At 40.4% G+C, this 19,726-nt stretch overlaps 1 protein-coding gene across 1 annotated transcript in view; it reads left to right on the forward strand.

Moving 5' to 3' along the window:
• The window catches only part of clstn2a (calsyntenin 2a), a 141,824-nt gene that overhangs the window by 85,503 nt on the left and 36,595 nt on the right, over window positions 1-19,726 (forward strand). The window contains exons 3-6 of the mRNA XM_023428084.2: window positions 9,982-10,177; window positions 12,968-13,079; window positions 13,378-13,474; window positions 19,233-19,382. Of these exons, the coding sequence (XP_023283852.1) occupies window positions 9,982-10,177; window positions 12,968-13,079; window positions 13,378-13,474; window positions 19,233-19,382 (555 nt within the window). The remainder of the gene's footprint in view (window positions 1-9,981; window positions 10,178-12,967; window positions 13,080-13,377; window positions 13,475-19,232; window positions 19,383-19,726) is intronic.

Below are 19,726 nucleotides of genomic sequence, written 5' to 3' on the forward strand. Positions count from 1 at the left end.
ATAATCGCAATTCTCATTTCGCTAAATCGTTGCGCTAATGTTTCAGAAAAGAATAAACCTTTTATATCGCCAAGTAACGTAACTGTAATGAATGTGTCTGGCATTGGGTTGATTATCGATGATCCTAAACTAACGTCAGTTAGAAACAGATGTGAGTGGGATGAGTAACTGGAGATAATGCACATAAAATCCAAGCACATAAAAAGTGTGCTGGAAGCCGGTCGTTTGCGGACTTCGTTTCTAAGATAATGTTAGCTAGTGTTGCACAATGTTGACACTGTAGGGGAAGTAGTGGAAGAGTTGCTCTTGAGGCAAGACTCTCAAGAGCAAGCATAAATGTCACATACTTTGGATTTTCCCATGAATTTAGCCCAAGTCCTTCACATGGAAATCAGTCCACGGGCTGTTTTATAGAAAAACCGAGAAAGTCAGGAAAGGTCTCATTTTTTAAATTGCGTTACAATCCGTTCATTGGTAATAAAAAAAAAAGCGATTAATACGTGTAAATTACTTCACATTCTTACATATATGACCTTTGATAAACTACCAGTATACTGTCTTATCATCCATGACTGCTCTGCTCCTGTAGCAAATTAACAAATTTCCCCCCCATGGGATTATTAAAGTTCATCTTATCTTAGACCTCAGTTAAGAGCATCCGACCCTGGCCAGCAGCTCTCAACCTGCCACCTTCACCTCCATCCCCAAACTGTGAAATTCCCTCGTTCAAGTGACCATTTAACTCAACTGGCGACCCTCAGAGAGCAGTAAACTGTCAGTTCCAGCGAAGAGCAGATGACTGTGGAAGGAAGAAGGAGGGCAGGAAGGTGAGAAAGAGGGAAGAAACAAGAGCGGGTGAGGCGTGTCAGGAGTAAATGGGGGGCGAGGTTGAGCGGTGTATCTGCGTGCTGTTGTTAAGCGCTGAATAATTGGTTACCGCTGTGAAATCTGGTACAGAGGAAGGAATAAGGAACTTGGGGAGGAGAAGGTGAGGAGGAGGAGAGGAAGCACACTGAGATACTTGAGACTTTGATAGCGCCATTTATACCGGCATCAGTTATCTCACACACAGCTATCATTTTAGATACTTCCTCATTTTTTATCTCCCTTGCAGCTTCTCTACTCCTCTCACTCACTTCTTAATCCACTCCTTTGTCGGGCTGGACAATGAATCGAAATATTATCAAAACTGCAATATGGCCAAGTGCAATATCCAAATCAGAGGAGCTGCAAATTTTTTGATAAATATAAAATGTGTCACAACATAGCATTATAAATGAAGCATTGTGGTGCTACAGAGATGGCCAGCTTTCAAATCACATTCTACAGACATAAGGGTACATGCTTGTTTGGTACAGACACCAGCAAAAATCACATCATTGTCATTTTTACATATTTTTCTGTAAAAATAAAATGCAAAAATTACCCTCCCCACTAAAACCGTGACTCAAGTCGAAAATAATCGCAATATGATTTTCTTTTCTTGCATATCGTTCAGCCCTTCTCCTTTGTATCTGTTTGACCTCTTATGTGCTGTTTTTTCTCAGTGCTCAGGTCTTTGATGTTCTTATCCTGTTTTGGGGGGTTTACTTTCCCCATTGTTAAATTAATACTCTGAATTTCTTTTAACACTGTGAACTGCTGAAGTGAAAAACTGGGCTGCCTTTGTGGTACAACTTTTGATGCACTCAGCCAGTCTCTCTCTCTCTCTCTCTCTCTCTCTCTCTCTCTCTCTCTCTCTCTCTCTCTCCCTCTCCCTCTCCCTCTTTCCCTCTCTCTCCCTCACACACACACACACACACACACACACACACAATGTGCACAATTTCCCACTTAACTTGATAAACAACCAAGTGCCTCATTTATCTTTTCCTACTTACCTATTTTCAGTGGAGAGATGTGGGGTTAAGCACTCAGCTGAAGGCTTATTTCCCAGTTTGTCATGGCACTCAAACCCATCATCTTTCAGTCATAAGTAGCCTCTCTAAAAGTTGCAACCTAAACTGCTCATAGTTGTGTCTGACTTCAGCTGTTAACACTCCACTTGGTATTGGCTTTAAACACTTAAGCCAAAATGCTTCTCAGCCTTCTCCTCTTCAGCATTTAAGTCACATCTTCGAGCAGTTCAATTAACAGGCAACACTGACAGTCACAGTTCATCTGATGAATTCTAATCCCACAACTTCAGGAGCTGCAATTAACACTAATTGCATTGCAGACCACCAAAGCCCCCAGCAGAATAAATGTGTATTGTCTCTGATATTGAATTCTCCCTATCCCTATACTGTGTCATCGGGGTTCCTGAGTGAATAGATAACCTGAAAGTGCGTGCGCGTGTTTTGTGTGGGTGTGTCTGTGTGCGTGCATGTGCTTTTCGTCTATGTGAGCTGTTGATTTGTCACCCTGAGGTCATGTGGATGGTGCGACAATCTCCCAAATGCAATTAGGAAGTGGCCGGCTATCTGAGTCCAGCGGGACTCTGATGAATTGCTCCTTCGTGTCTCTCTATTTAGCCGACCGGGAGTCCACTGTGGCTGCACCGGTCAACAAATGCGTGCACCCATTCACACAGACTACACTACGCATTGTGTGAGTACTAGCCTGCTTATAGCACTTCAGAGTGCCAGACAGGCTCTAAAGAAATTGATGGAGATAGTTATTTCTTTACAGTGGCAGTTTTTCATCAGAGGAGAATGAGGTGAGAAAATTGATGGGGGTATTTTTGCATTATAAGATATGTCAGGAGTTATTTCCTGTTATGGCTCAATTATGAGAGACTGTAAATTGCTCGGTGGCTGCCTATTCTTCTGGATTTATTTTTCTGTGGATATGTGGACGTCAACAAACAATCAGATACTTTCAATCAATACCATATATATTCGTTATCATTTGAAGAATGGATGAGTTTGTGGGTGCACATGCAGAACTGAACAGATCAAATAGATGCTTTTGAATTTAACTCAGTGGCATGGCTATCTTATCAATGTGTTTTCCTTCTCGCATTGACCCCCCCCCCCCACCCCACCCCGTTTTTTAAGATCCTTTGTTGTAAGTGAAGCTTTGAGTGAAGATTTAAGCCACACATCAGGCTGTGACAAATCTACACTGCCACCACCGACATCTGACAACTTATCCTCGAGTTAACTGCTCGCCAGTCAGTGTCCTCATCGTGTCCTCACCAAAAACCTTGACACAGTACAGAGAAAAACCCATTAAAGCCAACAGGAGAAGGGCTTAGGGAAGGCCGTGAACCCTTGTTTGTCTTCATCCTCCCCTACGTCCCTAGCATCGTCCTTTTCTAACAATACTCCCATAAAATCCGAGCTGTACTGTAAAAGTAGTGGGAGAGGAGATTTTTTTCTAATATCCAGCTTGTGTAATTAATTTTCATATAAGAGCAAATTTATTATAAAGGCATTTTAAAGTAGATGTGTTATCCATACACTGATACAAATGTTTAACCTTCATATAAACTCTTAGCACTGAAAGCAAAGCAAGGCAAGGCAAATTTATTTGTATGGCACTTTGTCATCGACACAGAGGGCCTTCAGTGTGCACTGAATCGTGAATTGTATTTAACATTACAACCTTAAAATTTTATATAACGCTTGAGATGTACAACTGGGATGCAAAAGACACTGCAACCACAAATTATGAACAAGTAGTTGAGCCTTACTAGGTTAAAAAGTGAAATCCAAAAATCCACCAATAAAAATGGGAGTCATGCAGGAGGTGATAGTTGTCCTGACATTTTTATTTGAAATTAGTACTATTTAAACAAAAAACTAAATTACGCGTCACAGTTACAGACAATTATAACAAGCAAACAAAAAAGTTGTTTGTACCTTGTGTGTGAACAAATTTACCTGAATTACTGGACAAATGAAATCCATCATACAGTGGAGCACAAACAACTTGATTGTCTCTTCGCCTGCATGGCTAGATAACACCAATGCCCAGTGTACACTGAGTTTCAAGTGTCACCGAGGCTGCACGATCCGAAGTGATCAAATGCAATAACACCTGCCCCTGTGATGCTTAAAAAGATCAGTTTGACACTGAGCCGGAGAGGTGTTGACACAAGTGTCAAACTCCAAGGTAGTTTGACACTTGTGATGTGGTATTGCACTGCAGTACACTGACAGGTGTTTTTGATATTCTTCCTCCTGTATGTATTGGATAGCATTCGACTGTATGCGTGTACCTACTAAAACTGGTAACTCAGTGTAGATGGAACAGCAGGAGCCTAAACATAACTTCCATAAAAGCACAGCTTGAGTGTGGCGTGAAAACACATTCAGTCAGGCAAAGTAGTTGGTTCTCCACTCTAATTTTCCTTTTTACCAAGAAGTTAGTGCCGACAGCTGGAGTGATTCAGGCTCTATAGCAGAAGACTTAGAACACATTACCTTGTTTGCTCAGTCATACACAGCCATGTGCTCCATATGCCACTAGGTAATTTAGAGCAAGGTTCTTCTTCATGATGAAATCTTTTTTTAATGAAATCTCTTATGTCTACACTGAAAAGCACTAAAGCTGCAAAAACAAACCCCTACAAAGGATCTGGTGACATTTTTAGACTACAGCCTTTTTCTCACTTTCAGCATTGAATAAAAAACACAGAGCAAACCAAAAGCCGAGTCGATAAAGTCTTATTAAAATCTGAGACATTGTAATGAAGCCCTTTACCCTCAAAATGATTGTCATTTTTTATCCTTAGTGTGTATTTGTGTGTAGCTCTCTCTGTGCATAATGTGTGAAATCCTCGTATAAGTCTGTATACACACACTGTCTCACTGTTGTATTGTGTGCGTGTGTTTGTGTCAAAGAGTAAGGGTGTATCTTTGGGTCAGTAGTGGGATGAAGTGTAATCCAGTCATTAATTAAACGAGAGGAACAGGGGTGAGTGTGAGCTCAGCACTGAGGGGAGGAGAGTGAAGGAATAAGGGCTTAAAACCGCCTGATAGTCTGTCTGCTCAGAAACTCACTTTAATCAAGGTCTTACAGCCTCCTGCCCCCCACCCCACTCACCCACACACATACACACATACACACTTTCAAATCTTGATACTGAAGCTTTTGTGTCTAATGCTCTACACAGAGACACACACACACACACACACACACACACACACACACACAGAAAACAGGCACATACACACCAGATGGAGTCACAACAGTGTTTTATTAAGAAGAGGAATTAACATGATTGAATTTTCGGTTTCTCTGTTGAGGCTCGACTGAGGAAGTGGTTCACATGAGGCTTTCAGTACTTGTGAAGTCACTCCTTGAGTTTTGCTTGCACCTCATGATGCAAGGTGACGCATCAGATTGTTAATGACTGAAATCTAGAGAAGAGTGATCTTCTTCTAGGGCATTTATTAGTGAAGTGTTAGCTTGTCACTCTAGATTTGTTTCCACCAATTTTTACCAGTGGGTTACATTACTGGACAGTATGACATATTCTTTCATAAACACAATTGTTCCTTCCTTTAGCCCAGAGGACTCAGGCAGCCTGTCTGTTTTACATAATTGTCTTCTTGACATCAGGGGGACAATCGCTCAAAGATCTCCAGTCGAAGGCGAGGACATAAAATGTAAATCACAGGTCCTGAACCTTTTATGCCGGGCTCCATGTGATGTCTGTGTGTCAGGGTCTTTATATAGTGCTTCTTGCTTTCATTTCAATGAGCATGGTGGTGTAGTTACAGTATTTTCTATTCATTGTGTTGCAAAGATCAGCCCTGTCATTTCAAGTCATTTATTCAGCCCATCTATTACATCCTGTTCTGACTTCTATAATGGTTTAATTGCGGGTTACTCATCTTCACAGTACATTTCGACCGATATACAGCTGTCAAACCCTTCTGTAGCTTAAATTTCATTCTTTGCCATTTGGACAATAGTTCACATTCAATTATTATTAGAACCAAAAATAACACATTTTGTTTAAATGCTGTTTCTGTTGATGTTTATGAGTCTAGACTTTCTTCATGAACACTGATGTTCTTTGTGTGTGGTTTGATACAAACGGCGTGATGTTCAAATTAGAAAGCAAATCTAACCCACAAACATTCCTGTCTTAACTTAGCTGTGAGGACGCTCATCGACATAATACATTTCCTACCCCCTTACTCTAAGCTTAACCAAGTCTTCACCTTCAAAAAGCTCTTTGAAGTTGTGAGGACTGGCCAAAATGTTCTCACAACGATGGTTTCAAACCAAAATCTGCCACTTTGCCGCTTCCTATATTCCGATATTTGCAGATTCCTGTGTCTTTTCTTCTTATTTGTTCTGTGTGTGCTTGTTTTAGGTACTTGTAGGTTTAACATGAGCTCAAGAATAACATCTGTGTCGAGCAGCAGCTAAATTAATCACTCCTTAATAAATTTAAGTCCTGAATTATGACGGGCAGCATCTTGAAAACCGTAGACTAATTTCATACAGAACAATTCCAAGTATAAAACACAGTGAAGAGAAGTCGGGAGAAAATTCAGAAGTATAATCAGTTCAGAAGTACTGTCTCCATGCAGAGCAGCGCATTAACTGTCATACATTAATATTTCATTAAAGTATTTCTTTTGATAAGTATGTAAGTGTGATTTGAATTCTCTAAACTAGTGCCTTTCTGTAAAATTTACAAGTGTTCATTATTCATGCGTTCATTAGTATTATTGCCATAAATCAATTTAGTTTTCCTTCCACTTCATTTCACTTTTCCAGAAGTATTAATTCATTTTTAATGCTATGAAAATGAGTTCGGTTTGGACCAAACTGTGAGCAAAATTGGAAAAGTTTATGTGGCTTGGATTACCTGCTGACAATTCTTTTTTTAAACTTACATCAATAGAATTAGGTGTACAAGCTGAAATTACAAACTTGAAACACTAAAAGATGAGACAAGACTAATCACAAACACAAGGTGATATATATTAAAGTCAGAGCCATATAGAAAATATGTATGTGAATGGGATTTGGGAAAATATGTTAAGCTGATTCAGCCAGTTTGTCTTAGTTATGAGATTAAATCACTTTTTCTACCCTTTAAAAACAGCCACAGATATTAAAAATAAAGTGTAAGCATTTGTTAAACCCAACAAGTAGAGGAAAGAAAAAACTCATAAGAAATGAAATGCTCCGTCAACTCCTGTTACTTATGGTAGGAATACATTAATTTGTTTCAGCTCCTTGTGATAACGTGCTAGCTCATGGAGCATCATTTTCTCGTTAATTGTATCCATCTTGTACTTTTCCTTTTATATTGGCAATTAAACATCCTGTGAAATACATGTTCCCTGACAGTTTGACATTTTCTGTCGATGCACTTTATGCTGCTCGAGCTTTCCGTGGAGTACCATCTATTTTAGATGATTGTTATTATTGAGCCATTTTTCGCTGACTCTTCCACTTTACTTGCAATCTGCCCTGGCAACAGGCCAACTCCCCGAGGCAAAAATCTATGCGATTTGATATTTACTTTGAAAAGCGACCCCTTTCCCTCATGACACATAGGCCAAAAGATTAGACTTCATTCCATCCATACACCGCAACAGGGTTAAATTATAGTGTTCCCTCTGTTGGGGCTGGTGAGAAAAACACATTTGCTGACACAGTAGGAATCTGAAATCTCTGTCATTACCATTTACATATACATTGGCACATCACATTCCTCCTCATCTCTCTCTGCCTCCTCTTCTATTGCTCTCTCTAGCTTTCCTCCCCTCCATGACTCTGTTACGCTCCCCTGTAAAATGTAATCCAGAAAAATGCTTTTGCCACAACAGATGGAGCGGAAAATGGATTTACATCCAACCCCAAACTGTTAAGTGGAACTACCTTTTCCTGCTCTCCACCACTAAGTCAAGGTTTATGCATAAAGGGCTGCAGCAGTATATTACAATCATTGGTATTTTCAAACCAGTTTCCGTTCTCTTTGGTCCCATCTAAGACCATATTTGCTCAGCTTGTGTGTTTAAATGTGTGAATGTGCAGGCAGGATCAAGCATGTGTTTATCACCCCTCTTCCATACCACCCGTTGTGTTTATTATTCGTTTTCTGTATGCACACATCGCGTCCCACTGTCGTAGTGGGGACCTTTTTATTTCGATAACAGCTTCACGGGACAAATGCGAGTGTGCGGCATCTTGAAAATTGGTTGAGGATCGAACCTTGAAGCCCACTGTGTTTGGCAGCATCATTATTTCACCAAGGAGGGGATTTGAAAAGTTGAATCAGTTCAAAAGGAAGTCAGAGTGAGAGAATAAGTGGAAAGACTGTGCGCGTGACAGTGGGACACGAAGACGAGAGGCACATAAGTGAAGAGAAGCCAGTGACAAGGGAACTTTGTCTTTGTATTTGTTAGTGGGGTTTGAGCACACAAGCAGAATTCCCATGGCACGGTAGCTTTTTGTTTCCGCTGTGTCCCACTATGTTCTGAGAGATATAAGCCAGCACAGGGTCAGAGTGCTGCAGCTTTTTGTTCCCTCTGCAAGGAGCTTTACCAAATCCCTGAAATGAACACTTGAGCAGAGAATGAACTCCGCAGATGTTTTCGAGACTCACAACCAGATCTACACACAGACGCACACGCACACGTTAGGCAAACACAAAACACTCGGTGTGTATGGTGAAACACTCTGTGGACATGACAAATTTATTTTCTGTTCTGTTTTTTTTTTTTTTTGTTGTTGTTCAGCTGGCACAGTTTGACACGTATCAGAAATTATCTTTCTCTAAACTACACCCCAGGAGCCGTTTCTGTGTTTCTGTGAGCAACTCATGCTGACAAAGTTCACTGTGTCCAGAAATGACACTGAGACTAAAATTTGAAGTGATAACCGTGCTGTAAAGTAAATGTCAGTAGTGCGTATTGTTAGTTGTTACTTCCTTACCCACAGTGCTGCTGCTTGGTTTAAAGGAAAAAAGGAAGAAACATACAAACCAAAAAAATAAGATTTTACAAACGGTGTAGTGAAAGAACTAGAATTACATGCCCACAGGTAATACCAGCATTTGGGAGGTGTGTGCCGCTGCCACACACATCTTCAACCGGGCAGCACAAAAGATCCATTCAATCACCACACACACCAAAGATTACTGTGACCAATTCAGTGTCTGACCAAATAAGAAGTGTGGTCATAACCTGCCCTTCTGTTCCTGAGTCAGAGCATTGAATGGCTAACAAAGTGTTTTTGCACAACATCATGATGTCAAAGTGAAGTTGACCTTTGACCCTTTGGATATAAAATGTAATCACTTCATCATTTTATCCTATTAGACATTTGTGTGAAATTGTGTCATAATTAGCTTATGAATTCCTTAGCGTGCTTTGTGAGGTCACAGTGTCCTTGACCTGTGACCTTTTACCACCAAATTCTAATCAGTTCATCCTTGAGTCGAAGTGGATATTCCCTCCATAGAAACTCCCTCAAGGCGTTCCTGAGTTATTAGGCTCATGAGAATGGGACGACTGGACACTCTGAGAACATAATGCCTCCGACCGTGGCTGTCGCCAACTTGGAGGCAAAGAAATGAGTGAATGAAAAAATCTATTTTTTTCAGTGTTTGTTTGTTCCCACTGTGTCTGCCTGAAATTAAGTGCAGGCTCAGACTTTATCTCTCATTGTGTTGTGTGACTGTCTCCATATTAAGCACCCAGAGACCACAATCTCTGCTGGAGAAAAGACGTGTTGAAGCCCATTATGTTTCTGATGTTTTCCGGAGTTGTGCCTTTTCTTCTTTAGAACTCATGTGGCTCATTTCTCTTTTCTCTGGGGTAAAAGATTCAATTACAATTTTCACTTGATGTTTGTCTCTCCCCTTCTCTCTGAATATCTTCACACAGTTTTTGTTTGTCTTGCTTAGTTTGAATTATTATTATTATTATTATTATTATTACTATTATTTAGGGCCTGAGCACCGACCGGTGTGACTGCAAAAGTAACCAAATCAATTATACCTTTCTTTACTTGCCTTTTTAGGGGAGATTTGTGCCTTCAAGATCTATGGTCAGGATGTTCCATTTGAGGCGGTGGTGTTGAATCGCACATCGGGAGAGGGAGTCCTGAGGGCCAGTGGCTCTGTGGATTGTGAGATCCAGAAAGAGTACACCTTTATAATCCAGGCCTACGACTGTGGGGCCGGACCCAGCGGTGCTGACTGGAAGAAATCCCACAAGTGAGTCAAGCAATGTGTGTTTATATATTATATATACAGTGTGAAGATAAAGACAGTAGACTTAAACTTGTTTTTTTACCACCTAAACAGGGACATTTGGTTTCTGCTAAAGCTACAACTAACAAATATTTTCACTGACAAATAATGTGGCATTATTTTCAAAATCACACTTTCCTAAAGCCCAAGGTGATGGCTTCATATTGTTTTTAACTGACCAACAGTCATAACCCACAGAGATCAGCAAAATACTGGTAGAATTTACACTTACAGGGAAAAAGACAAAAAAAAACAAAAAACCCCAACAACTTCTACCTGTTAACATTTAAAAAGTGGAAAAAGAAAAAAAAAACTATTTACAGAGAGCTGTACAAAATAGCACAATAGCTTCACTTCAATTCACTAAACCTTTTTGTGTGAGCTTATATTGTTCAATAAATCTTACTTAAATCTAATATTATGGAGGTTATTATTACAATCAACGGGTGAAACCAAACATCAGACGCTGACTCTGAGTTTGAGTAAAATAAGACGGTTTATGGTGTCTGGCGGGGGGGGGGGGCAGTGAGTGGGGCTGGATGAATGACCAGCAGTCAGGGAGATGAACTGAGGGGGAGCAGGCAGGCGAGGCGGAGGGTTGAGGGAGGGTGAGCTGGTTTGGATTGTGGGCAATATTGTGAGCGTGGAGGGCAGGCAGAGAGATGAGCAGGTAAGCAGGCGGGCATGCAGTGATCCTGAAGCACAAGGAGAAAAGGATTAGGTCTGAGATTACACGAGAGATAAAGCTTAGAATACACAGTGGCCCGGACGTGTGATATCAAAGTGGCTGAAACAACGATGTGGCGAAGGGTGGATGAACACCCCGGACCCCCAGACGTCCTGCTGAGCTGATGAGCAAATGTCTTGCTAGTGTACAGGCTGATCAGCAATCAGGAGCACAAGGAATAAACTGGAGTGAGCGTGACAGCTGTAGGTTCTTGTTAAGCAAATAATCCTTGTCTTTCGGTCAGTGTCTGTTTGTTGACATTTGTTCTCAAAAGCTTTAGGCATTCTCCAACACGCAGGCGGTGACTATCTGGCCTGTTTGTGTCTGAAAGTGTTTTAATGCTTCTGAAAAGACAAAAACACTCTGATTGTCAGACCTTGTATTAAAACTGTCACATACTGCTAATTATTATTTATTTAAGCATGACTCACTTGTGCAGCTGCCATTGTAACTCAGATTCACAGCGGGCAGACAAAATATCAGTAACATTACATACGAAACAAATATTAACTTCAAAGTATTTAAATCAAAGTAACAAAGGCGGCTGCACAAATGAGTTACATTAAGTTATCAAAGAGAAAAAGCCTAGAGAGGAAGTTAAGTTGAGCCTCACTAATGCAGTATGGGGTATTTGCGTAACATCACTTTGAAATACAACCTCAATCAGCAGTTAGAGACTAAAGTACAGACACACTACAACTAAATGTAGCTTTAGTTGTATTCATTTGAATATTTACCTTTACATCATTCATCTTTTCCCTAACTTTAAATTAATTTAAAAGTAAAAAATACCAACATGCTCCATGTGGTTCCTTCATAACTTGCTCATCGCTCAACGTTAGGAGGAAAAATAACTTTATTATAATTAGATCTTGTCTTTGCTGTTTCTATTTTATCTCTTTTCTTTTTTCATTTTCTTTTATGCCTCAGCTCTGAAGAAGTGACAGCTGAGACTTGCAGTTCTGCTCTCAGGATATGTCCCCCCTAATGGCCCATCAGTATAATGTGTGTCCGTATACGTGTGCGTGGCAGTGCTATGTGAACGAGATTGACAGACAGGCAGACCAGCACGGACAGCAGCAAATCAAACCCTCTGGTCCTTCAGTCAGAGACGAGGAGCTGCTGAAATAGGCTGCTGCAGGCTCGGTACTAAACAGAGAAAGAGAGGGAAATTTATCAGCTCAGGGATCTGTGATAAATTTTCTCTGGTGGAAGATGAATGCCACACAGTGTTATGTGTGTGCGTGTGTGCGCGCGCGTGTGCGTGCGTGCGTGTGTATGTGTGTGTGTGTGACATTATCACTGCATGACATTCTAAATAGGCCTCATTAAGCTAATGTCATTAATTAGCCAGATGTGCTTCCTCAGATGCACCGCGAGTTGTTGTCAGAGAAGGTCACCAGTGAAGAAAACTTCATGATACATCTGAATTATTGCTTCATTTATATACTTTAGTGCACAAATGTTATTGGAGTGCCAAGTTAATATCTTCAGCAGTTTCTCCCAGCGGATGAGACATCAGAGTAGGAGGGAAGGGAAAAAATTTGAACCTTGAAAAATAATCTAGCTTTTCAAGACGAGTCTGTGTCAGTAGACAGGCCTGTTAAATTTAAGTTGTAGATAATAAGGGAAACACATTTCACAAAGAAATACTAACAAACACGACCTCATGTGTGTACCTTTTTAATCAGCTCTTTTCAGCTGCTTTCTCCAGGAATAAATCTATTTTCCATCTAAGCACAGTAAGGAACTGTTTTCTTTTAATTTTCCTCCGCCTTCAACTAACTGGTGTTCTTAAAATAAACAGTGAAATAGGTCTTAATTAATTTTAATCATCTCTAATGACTTACGGGTTTTTTTCCGTCTCTCCTCTCTCCCTTCCTCCATCCATCTATTCTTTCCCTGTGTCCTTATGTTACCTTTTCTCCATCAATCATCTCCACTTCAATTTCTTTGCATCCCTCTGTCCTTTTCCCCACCGTGCTCCCTCCCTCTTTCTTCTGTCTTCCATTCCCTCCTTCACTCAGGGCGGTGGTTCACATCCAGGTAGATGACGTTAATGAGTTCTCGCCTGTGTTTCGGGAGCCACTGTACAAGGCGTCAGTAATAGAGGGCAAGATCTACGACAGCATTCTGCAGGTATATAGATATTAGAATTTCCAGTGAATGCATATTTAGTTTTTTTTTATATTTATTATCATTATTATCGTACCTAATATTGTCCTCTTTGTTAGTGTTTTGTTAAAGAAAAGAATAGAGTTAAGAGTTAAAACAAATAAAAACTGTGATTCCATGCACAAGTTAACATTGTCTAAAAGAGCCACAGAAATCATCCAGGTAAAAATGTGGGGTATTGTAATTGTCTGTAGTTGTTTTAGTGTTGCAGCTGTTGCTGATGGCCTGGGAGTGAACTGGATGTCACATTACATTATTACAGGTGGAAGCATGGGACCAGGACTGTTCACCACAATACAGCCAGATCTGCAACTATGAAATTGTCACTGCAGGGACGCCATTTGCCATAGACCGCAATGGTAAGTGTGTGTGTGTGTGTATGTGTTTGTGTCTGGCTCTGCAGAGCGGGGGACTAGGCCGTAGTTATAATTGCTGATGGTGATGTGATTAGGAGTGATGTATGGGTCTGAGAGAGATGGGGAAACTAGGATAGCAGTGCGAGAGATAGAAGTGTCTGGATTTTCATCTAATTTAATTACACTGAAGGGCCATCATTCATGTAACACCTATACACAACTGCAGGTTATGAGCCATTGACTATACCATAAAATCACAAATTTACCTCAATTTATACCAAAATAACACACTTTCTTTTTAACCCAAATAATTTAACACAACCTTATACCTTTATCAAATAAAGATGCAATTTTTCATTGGCCAAAATATGAAATTTTAAAATCTAATTTAATTGGATTGCGTTAATTGGTTCAATTTTACTAACTTTTAATAAGCATATTTGTTTGACAGTAGCGGAAGTACCACATTGTTAACCCCCGTTGCTTTTACAAGATTGTCAGAAAATAAAACAAAACAAATCCAGAGCAGCTACTAAACGGAGCTTGTGATGAGATTTTCAAATACTGGTTGCCACAGTGAAGAATGAACTTTCAACCTCTGCATCCAAGCCAACATGGAGGGGGGGAAAAAAGAAAATCTCAGTTTGAACATCAGCAGCTGCTAAATGGACTTGGTGCTGATGTTGTTTTCTTAATTGAGACAATATAAAATTAAAAAAAAAGCTGTTTTATGGAGAATCATGTGTACACACGTACACATTTGAACCCTACTAGAGACATGTAATTTGGAATAGACGTACAGTGGTCCTGTCCTTGCCTCACCTGAACACAAACAGCATTGTTGATATCGTGATGAAAGGAAAAAGCCATTCCTCGGCTGAATTTGTATATATTCTTTCTATGATTGCAGCCAGCTGAGCCTCACGTGAACACGGTCGAGTCTGTACCAAAGATAGACATGAGAGAGCCAACGCTCAGATGACTCGTGGAGCAGACAGTTAACTCGAAACCAGTGTGTAAAAACATGTTATGGAGGCTGGTTTTATCAGAGTAAGTCTTGTATTTGAAAAACTCTGGATTCTGGAGAATTCTGTCGGTAACAACTGCACTAATCATCTACTTATGGAATAATGTGAATGCGGTTTAAGGATTGCAGTATGAAGAGGAAGGAGAAAGCAGACAACTATGGCTGATCCCTCTTTATGTTGCTATAATGTTGTGATCTGTCAAGCAGGCCTAGCTTTTTATCAGTGCATAGCTCAAAAGTTATTTGACAAAGATCCACCTTCAGCTGTGGCAGTCTCTTCTTTTATTATTTCTTTTTTCAGTTTTTCTTGCGTTCATTTGTGGCTTTACACCAGTCCTAGTTGACGGGTGGATTGTATTTCATTTCTGATTGAGAGCTATTCTGAGCATATCTGTCTATATAAAATTTCAGCTTTGGGCTTTGTGCCGACTTCTCCCTGAGCTTCCACAGCTACACTGTGCTGATCTGAGTGCAGCGTAATCCAAACTGAACGGAGACTGGAGGGCTTTGTGTATGTTGAACTCTACCAATAGATCAGACAGAGGCACACACTGCTTTCTTTGTCTCTCCCAGGGTCTTATTTATTATTTGGTTTTTGAATTTGGCCTCCTGGTCTTATTTTCACTGTATTTTTACAGAGGTCTGCCCCATTTGATTTGAACTTCTCCCAGGCACAATGATATTGTCTGGGAGAAACTGCAAGACACAACACAGTGGTTAGACCTACTTTATAGAGCAATGGTCCTTTTGTGAGGGAAGTGCAAAATAAAATAGAGAAGTAAACGAGCTGTGCTGCAGTGTGTATCTCTGCTGTCAGACATGGGGTAAAATTTTTAAAAGAGACCGTAAATTAAGACTAAATGGATTCAGCGCTTTCTTTTTTGAGTGATGATAATAAACTGGCCCTGAATCAGTAAGGGTTTAGAGTTCAGATCTTGTTTGTGCAGTTGCTACAGTCAAATTGAGTCTGATTGAATCTCTTTTGATTTGATAACATATTCTGTAGTAATTAACTTGTTGAAACACTCACTTTGAAGATCATTTTAAATGAGTTTTAGATCAACTACGCACGTGCTCTTCTGCAAGCAGAGTTAATTGTATTGCTACTGTACAGTTATTCTGTGCGTGTAGATGCTCCTGCATTTCAGGATGCCAAGTGAGAGATTTATTCTGCTGATGTGAACAGTGGCTCCCACAAGCTGCTCATATTTTCGGAATGTAATTTAATGAATACCTTGTTAAGGCTATAGGGACTACTGTTGACCCAGATAAGATTTCATTGACTGCAAACTTGTAAATATATTTCTGTGTTACCCTTTTGTGATGTGAAGAAATGCGTTTTGTATTCCCACTACTGATTATAGAATATACTCATCCTGTAACCACAAGTGAGCTGTGTCACCATGAGGAACCTCTTATCCCTCTTTAGAAGAGATCAATGCTTTCACTTGTCATTCAGCTGCCCCCCCCCCCCCCCCTTGCTTTTAGTAAAGTTGCTGTTGGATTGAACGGGCTGTGTCAATCAGCTGATGTATGACCTCTGTGTTCTGCCTGAATGCAAAGTTTAAAGGACTACTCCAGCAATTCAGCAATGCAGCTCCGTAATGTTTAGAAATTCACAAGAGAGAGAGAAAAATAAAAATCAATGCAGCAGCGGCCGAGATATCCTGACTTTCTGTCTCTAGTGTGTGTCGAGCTCCCTGAACACTGGATCTTACATTTCCCAAAATGCAACTGAATAACATCTATTATTAAACCTCCCTGCCGCCTACATGTTTTTTTTTTTTTGAATGCTACATCTCTAGTTTTGACTGTCTATAGAAAAATGTAAGTCTTGAGGCCAAGCCTATATGGCCTTGATGACATCACTGCGGGCTATTTTCTCAAACTTTGAAAAGTTCCTTCCAGTCCCTCGGAGGACATTGTGTAGCTGTGTTCACAGACTGAGTAGTAATCATAGGGGTGGGCAATCTAATGATCATTAATCATAGACATAAAAGGTGCTATATTTCGATATTTCATATTAAAAGTTCAGTTGCTGCTAACCAGCCCATTGTTAGCTGATAAACAGCAAGCCCGCTAACTGCAGCTGGCAACAGGAGTCCTTGTTGTGCTCTGCAGCCTCGGCAAGGTTGGCGTATTGCCACATGCACCAGTTCTCCACTTGATAACCGTCACCAGATGCAGTCCAAGATGGAGGTCCAAGTGGAGTTTCAGTCTGTCTGCGGGACGAGAGACTTGCCTGCAGGAAGGGAAACGCGAGGCGGGACGAGCCGGGGCTAAATAACAGCGCTGTCAAAATGAATACTCCCTATGAACTAAGCAAAAAACTGTAAATGGTTGTGAGGTGAAGAGCAGCGATGAGCCGACAAACATCCGAAAGAAGTGTCAAAGCAGCAGAAAGATACAAATCACAACTTCTAGTCAGGGCTTTCAGAGTAAAATCAGGGCGGAAACAAGTGACAGGCTTTGTGTCCAGGCAACCACATGCACAACTAGTCATGTGATCACGAGTTCAACTAAATCTGTGGGGAGACTCGTGATTCAGATTGTGGATCATGATTCTGGATAGATTGTCATATGATCTTTTGCCCATATCACCCACCCCCAATGTACCCACTGTGACAAGTAAACTGAACATCATGTGTACTATGGACAGAATAAGAAAATCCTAAATCCAGATGGGCTCCTTAGATCCCTTGTGAAGACGATGCTAAAGGTTGCCTGCTAATGAAACAAGAAATGAAAATGTCCTGTCAAATCTAAATGGCAAATGTTGAAAACGGGAAATGGTTGATATCAAGTGCTTTTACTGTTGCAGTTGTTCTCACCAGCTGCGGATCAAATTGTCACTGTAGGAGATTTTTGTAGGAACTGTCTGACTCTGACCTCCTTGCCTTTCTCCCTCTGACATTTCAAGCTCAGCTTTTTTTGTTCTGTACTGCTGTGCTCTGAACTGATTTCCTCAGTGCTCACTGCACCTCCTCTCCTCTGGACTTTTTCTCTCTTTTCTTCTCTTTTTCTCTGGTCACTTCTCCTCTCCTCTTCTCTCTGACAGCAATCATAGTGACAGTTTTTCATACAATCAAGACTACAGATGCAAACAACAAAAATAGCTTCAGTTGCCTTTGTAGTTCCGGGGACCGACTGCGATGGCAGTGACTGTCTCAATAAATCTTTGACAAAATAAGAATATGACTTTGTTTTGAAGCCTTTAGTTTATCTTAAAGAACATCTGTATGGAAGTCTCACAGATAAATAATGTTCATCAACTAGAAAAGCTTTGAGTCCTGTTTTATTTTTTTGCTTTGACGGACTCCGAGACAAACAGCATCAGTTGCAACCAGCAACTCACTCTGTAGCTGCCATTTTGTGACAGCGATATAGACTGAATGAACCTCACTGCTGCTTTGTTAACATTTAGCTCAGTCGATAAAGCATACTTTAGGATTGTTGCACCAGCATTTCCAGGGTGTAATCACCTGTGAGTCATGAGGCCTTAATATTTTTTGTGCTTGTTGGCTACCACACACACACACTGACATACATTTACTAAAATCTCTTGGCCCCTCTCTCCCTCTCTCCCTCTCTCTCTCTCTCTCTCTCTCTCTCTCTCTCTCTCTCTCTCTCTCTCTCTGTGTACACATTTGTGTATATGTCTGTGTGTTGTCTGCTTTTGATAAATATCCAGTCCTAAGTGTGGTGGCTACAGTTGAGTAGACCTCACTCCACCTGAGGCCAGTCTCATAAGATTAGTCTATTACTTAGCGAAACTTTGGGTTTAATTCAATTAAATTTTACTCACATAGCACCAAATCATTACATATATTGTCTTAAGGCGTTATTTATATTACTAAGAGAAACTCATCCGTTCCCACTGTTCAAATCGTGCTTTCCAGTCTCACAAAACAAACCCACATGCCCATGGTATCCTATGCTGCTCCAGCAAGTTCACACATTAAAATGAAATCTGCAAGCAGCCCTTCAACTAACTAATCATCTCAGTGGAAAAATGGAGTCACCATTCCTTTTAGATGTCAGTGGGGATTGAAGTAATTGGTGTACAACCAGTTCTCTAAAGCTAGCGAATAAAGTTTCTCACAGTGTTTAGTCCCACATACTGTGCAACCATCAAGCATTGTTTCCTTCAACCAAATTATTTATGCATTTATGAAATTTTGTAGTTTTTCCTCTTGACTTCAGCAGCAGAATTTGACAATATTCAAACAGGCAAATTATCAGTGTGAAAGGTAATACTTTATTTTACGGTAAATAACTGCAGTATTCAGCACTGTTTGCTAACACATTTGTTAGCCGGCAGAGGGTTGCACTATTGAGCAATAGTAACCTCAGTATATGACATGATCTAGTGGCTCTACTCGAGGCAAATCCTCAGGCCTGCAGCATCCTGTCCATCTCACACTGTCCTTACACTGCTACCCTGGTGGTAGGCAAAGATAATCTATCATTACAATTTTACATCAACTGTTTACAGTGAGGCTTTGATATTAAAATGCTACACAAGGTTGCTGGACCTTGAGTTTTCAGTAAAAGGCTTCAGTGAGTACAAAAGCTTTTGTTTTCAAGGAGCAGTTTCTTTAATGCAACGTCACTTTCAATTATTGCTCAGCAGCAAATGTTTCTCACTTTATTATGAACAAATAGCATAAAAGTTTATTTTTCTTGTCGGTGGATAATCATAATCATATTTCCTCTTTGATTTCTTTCCTTTAGGTAACATCAGAAATACAGAGCGACTGAGCTATGACAAGCAGCAGAGCTACAAGATAATGGTGACAGCCTTTGACTGTGGTCAGAAGAGAGCTAAGGAGGATGTGGCTGTGCATATTGATGTCAAGCCTATTTGCAAACCTGGATGGCAAGGTCAGAGATAAAGAAATAGCCACTGAAATATTTGCAAAATGCCTATATTTATCTTGCAATACTTGACAGAAATGTGCTTATTTCTATATTGTTATAAAGTGCATTGAGATGTTTAAATGTATTCAAATGTAAAGCAATACCATCAAAATTGAAGCGGGCAATTCAGTGCAGTCTTTGAGCATATCCTTTCCCTCGAGGGAGTTCTGTTTCATTTTAGAATGAATGTCTCTCGAGGAAATCAGAAGACCTGACAAAAACCTCCAGAGGGAAAGTTGACTGGAATGTGTATGTGGTGTTTTCTTTTTTCCCCTCCCTCCTTCAACATGGCAGCAGCTGGGCATTCG

Source organism: Seriola lalandi, unplaced genomic scaffold (assembly GCF_002814215.2).
Source record: "Seriola lalandi dorsalis isolate HSWRI2012SDOR001 ecotype SW California unplaced genomic scaffold, Sedor1 jcf7180002054866, whole genome shotgun sequence".
Lineage (NCBI taxonomy): Eukaryota > Metazoa > Chordata > Actinopteri > Carangiformes > Carangidae > Seriola > Seriola lalandi.